Here is a 5000-nt window from a genome sequence, read left to right on the forward strand (position 1 = left end):
TTTTTTAAAAAGTATTACCAGTATAAGCTAAATAAACATCTTTATTGCCATGTTCATCCAATGTAAACAATGCATGCATGCCATGAGGAAAAAATATATATGTACAGCATCACGACAAAACCAACGTAATGCGTTTGCGACAGCATGGATCCAGACCAGCCTGCACATCCACGCAGTCTGATCAGGATCCATGCTGTTCGCTATCAGTTTCTTTAGTACTTGTAATAGAGTTTGTAAGCAAACAGCATGGATCACATGTACTTCCATGCAACACAAACTCTACAATTCTTGATCATTATGTCATAATTATGTGTGTCCATCTTTTGAGATAAGCCATAACTGTAGAGAGATATTATATCATTACCTTCTGTAAAATTGACTTCAGGAAGCACATTCCACGACGTTTTTTGTTCTTCTTTCTTAGGTTTTATAAACCGTTGAAGTCTAAAGTCATTTGGCAGTTTACGTGTCGGTTTCCATTCTGGTTTTGGAGGGTGAATATATGTCTGAGGGTTTTCTATTTGTATGCCCTTTTCTGTAAACATATACAAATATCTTTAGTTATTTAGGTCTTCATGTCCAACATGTATAGTGTCCCTCCATGCAAAATCATGTTGTTTTTTTTGGTTATAAATTAAGGGTGTACCTGAAACAAATCACATACCTTATATAAACATGGATAGCTTCATTCACATGAAAAATTCCTAGTACCAGGCAGGATTTTAATTTACAACTGTGGTATGGGAGAGTCAATGTTGCCACAAGGTCTCAATTTGCTATAATGAATGCAGTACAATGTCACAAAACTAAGAATTAATGTCATTAATTTATTTCAAAATCTTACCATCAGATTTACCTGGATTATTTACATTTATGTTTTCTCTTTATAAGGATCAAGGATGATACATGTAGTTACCCTGATTAAGGAAAGTAACCTTGTTCCATAACTATCATATTTTTTAGACAAATCAAACTTTTTGAACAACTCTGATAGGTACATGTACATCATACTACATGTAGTACATGTAGTTTTTCAATGTGAAATACAAATTACTATCAAAATCAACAGAAATAAATACTGCAAAATAGAACTCATCAAACAGTTTCCTTGAATAGTTTTAACAAATCAAAAACAACAATATTGAGTAAACGCAGTAAACATTTTTGTAAGAATTTTTCGTAAGTCTGACTACCATTTCTTACTTGAATTTCCTTTAAAAACTTTATTTTATTCCTTTTGTCCTTTTGGTTGCCAGGGCACAGTTCTGTTCAAAATGTAAAAATTGTTGAACAACATTGAAAAACACCAGCTAAGATTTAAAGAAACATCTCTATCAAGTTTTGATCCAGAGATTAAGGAAAATGAGGACAGAAGGAAAATGTGGACAGAAGGAAAGTAAAGACATAAGGAAAATGTGAACAAAAGGAATGTGAGGACAGAAGGAAAGTGAGGACAAAAGAAAAGTGAGGACAGAAGGATAGTGAGGAAATATTAATAAGGAAAATATGGACAGAAGGAATGAAAATACAGAAGGAAAGTGAGGATAGAAGGAAAGTATGGACAGAAGGAAAATGTTGACAGAAGGAAAATGAGGACAGAAGGAAAATGAGGACAAAAGGAAAATGTGGACAAAAGGAAAATGAGGACAGAAGGAAAATGAGGACAAAAGGAAAATACTTCAAAAGAAAAAAGAGGACAGAAGGAGAATGAGGACAGAAGGAAAATGTGGACAAAAGGAAAATGAGGACAGAAGGAAAGTATGGGTAGAAGGACAAAAGGACGGACGATACTGCCTGATCACAGTAATTCATCTTTATCAAATATATAACATATTATGCTCTGGTAAGATTAAAATACAACTATTTTTTTAATTGATATATGCAGCATTAAGTAAACTATTCCCCTATGTTGAGGTCCTATCATTATATAAGTTATACAATGGAAGATAGCATTTCTTTTATGAACCTTATTACTATTAGGCTTAAACACGTACCTCCCATTAATTAGTTGGACAGCTCTCTGTTTACCAAACTCATTTTGTTAAACTTCAACTAAGCTCAGGGTCAAAAACAATTTCAGAGAAACTATAATTAATTAATTCTCATTAAAGTTGTTGGACTTATTTAACCCTGTACCTCCTGAATTTCTGTATATGATTGTCCCTGCTTTGAATTTGTAACAGTCTATTTTAAGTTTATGGGATTTCAATTTCAAAATACAGAAATTGAGCTACCAACAGTATAGAGCCTGGTCAGACTACATAGATGTGCTGGCTGACCTGGCTCTTTACTGGTGGCGAAGGCTTATCACCTTTGATTCCAGTAGGTCAAGTATTTATGAATTTACATAGATATATGGTAAAAAATAAACATAGACAAATTCTAATGAAAGATGTAGGACTTGTTTAACAGTACTTACACTTTTTATGAATTAAAATATGGTCTACATACTTGTAAGTATTCTAGGTCCATTCACTGATTTTCCATTGATTTGGTAGTGTCCATGCTTTTCCCTCATATACTTTTGTCTCCGTGCATAATTAATAGCAAATTTTGGTAATGATAAACGCACCATGTTCTTGCCTTTGTCACTCTCCAAGTACCATAATCTGAATCAAGATGAAACAAACACAAAGAATAATATATTATGTTTAAAACAGATAACACAATGGCGCAGGAGTGTAATAAAGCCATGTTAAGTGGCAGGATGGCTGAGTGGTTAACACTAGTGGCAGGATGGCCGAGTGGTTAACACTAGTGGCAGGATGGCCGAGTGGTTAACACTAGTGGCAGGATGGCCGAGTGGTTAACACTAGTGGCAGGATGGCCGAGTGGTTAACACTAGTGGCAGGATGGCCGAGTGGTTAACACCAGTGGCAGGATGGCTGAGTGGTTAACACTAGTGGCAGGATGGCCGAGTGGTTAACACTAGTGGCAGGATGGCTGAGTGGTTAACACTAGTGGCAGGATGGCTGAGTGGTTAACACTAGTGGCAGGATGGCCGGTTGGTTAACACTAGTGGCAGGATGGCTGAGTGGTTAACACTAGTGGCAGGATGGCCGAGTGGTTAACACTAGTGGCAGGATGGCCGAGTGGTTAACACTAGTGGCAGGATGGCCGAGTGGTTAACACTAGCAGTGATTAATCTAGAAATTCTTTACAATGCGTCAGATGACGCACATGTTTGAAAACAATGAGTCCTTTAGCAAAATCAATGAGTCATGTAGCAAAATAAATGCGTCTTAGCAGAATTTTTTTTTAAATAGCAGATCCTTGACATGATTTTCATGTTTTTATAACAAGCGATTAAATAATTAAAGTGTATAAAAAAGTTTTTTTTGGTACTAATATTAATTTCAGGCAAAACAATTTTTATTGGCTGCTCAAAAATCTAATTTGCATAATTTATATTTTCTTACTACTTATGTCTATTACTGTGCATTATCCATTTTAATTGTTCGTAATTTGCACAAAATGTCCCTATCACACTGTATACATACTGATGACTTTTATTGCTCCTTGTATGCCTCTGTGTAGAAAGCATACACAGATCTGCACAAAGTTTCCCTGATTGGTTAATCACCCTGTCAAATATTTTGATGACGTAATAGACATCTTTTTTTTTACACTCCGCGTGAACTTGAGTGACCTTAGGGGAATTCAATTTACACAGATCTGTCAGATTATAGAATCTACTGTAACTTACAGCATTTCTTAAAATAGCAACACTTTTTTTTTCAGTTACCGATATTTATTTAAAATATTAAGTAGATTAATGATTTTTTGTTTGCTTTATTGGATTAAATATGCTTATCTGTGTTGGGAAAGGGATAAGGTAAGTAGATAACTTGGAAAAATGCTATAGAGAAATGGATAAACTCAAGAATATGCGTAATTACAGGGGAATGGGTAACCTGTTGCTGTTGGTACCAGTTTTGTCTGGATGACTTATTAACATACAATATAAGTCTGGTACAGATTTTAGATGCACCCTTGGCCCTTTGCTGACGATTTTCCTGTGCCATTCTCATTTTTAGCGCCAATGGCGCAGGCAGATCTCTGCATATTTCACCATTGTAGGCGATTCGCTCTCATGCAAAATGGACGCTCTGATTGGCTAATGCCGATAATGGGCGGTTACCTATCACAGGGATTTAACGTTTCAAGCAAATAGGGGATAATTCTTGCACAAGTAATCATCGGAAATTAAATTATTCAACTGAAGAAATTGAAAAAATATTCAACTGATGAAATTAAAGTAATCAAACAGTACATAGAAATCACTAATCGTGATATTTTGGATTATAAACCACCTGATTTGCATGCGTCAAATTGAACGCACTTATTTTGAAACTGTGCGTCTTTTTCGATTTTTATGCGTATTTTACGCAAGACGCACATCTAGATTAATCACTGACTAGTGGCAGGATGGCTGAGTGGTTAACACTAGTGGCAGGATGGCCGAGTGGTTAACACTAGTGGCAGGATGGCTGAGTGGTTAACACTAGTGGCAGGATGGCTGAGTGGTTAACACTAGTGGCAGGATGGCTGAGTGGTTAACACTAGTGGCAGGATGGCTGAGTGGTTAACACTAGTGGCAGGATGGCTGAGTGGTTAACACTTCGGACTAGTAATCTTATGATCGCTAGCCGCATGGGTTCAAACCCTGACAGGACAAGTCATTGTTTCCTTGAGCAAGAAATTTTACACTCATTGCTCAGTACTGGTTGGTTCCAGGAACAGATTCGTAAGTGTGTTTATAAGCTAATAGGTTCCTACACAATCAAAATAAAATAAATTCTGTATAAACCAAAGCCATGTAATAAAAGGGATATTACACTAGTCTAATAACACTTTGACAAGATGTCATTTGCGTTATATACAAATATAGAGTTAAAGCACACTTATGTTAGCATTACACTGACTGTGGGGGCAGAATGAAAAATGGCTCTTTTTAACTATAAACTGTTGTTATTTTTGAATATGTGATAAATGGAAAA

The 5000-nt window shown here is 35.8% G+C and overlaps 1 protein-coding gene across 1 annotated transcript; it reads right to left on the minus strand.

Annotated features, from left to right (window-relative positions):
- Positions 1–278: 278 nt before the first annotated feature.
- LOC132716661 (uncharacterized) lies at positions 279–2620 on the minus strand (the record flags this gene model as incomplete). The annotated part of the gene is made up of 2 exons (XM_060699983.1): positions 2452–2620; positions 279–535 (listed from the first exon to the last, which is right to left on the minus strand). Coding segments are annotated over exons 1-2 (381 nt in total), but the record flags the coding sequence as incomplete, so codon positions are not given.
- Between the last annotated feature and the right edge of the window lie 2380 nt (positions 2621–5000).

The sequence above is a fragment of the Ruditapes philippinarum genome, unplaced genomic scaffold (genome assembly GCF_026571515.1).
Source record: "Ruditapes philippinarum isolate M1 unplaced genomic scaffold, ASM2657151v2 ctg24382_1_1_1_1, whole genome shotgun sequence".
NCBI classification, from domain to species: domain Eukaryota; kingdom Metazoa; phylum Mollusca; class Bivalvia; order Venerida; family Veneridae; genus Ruditapes; species Ruditapes philippinarum.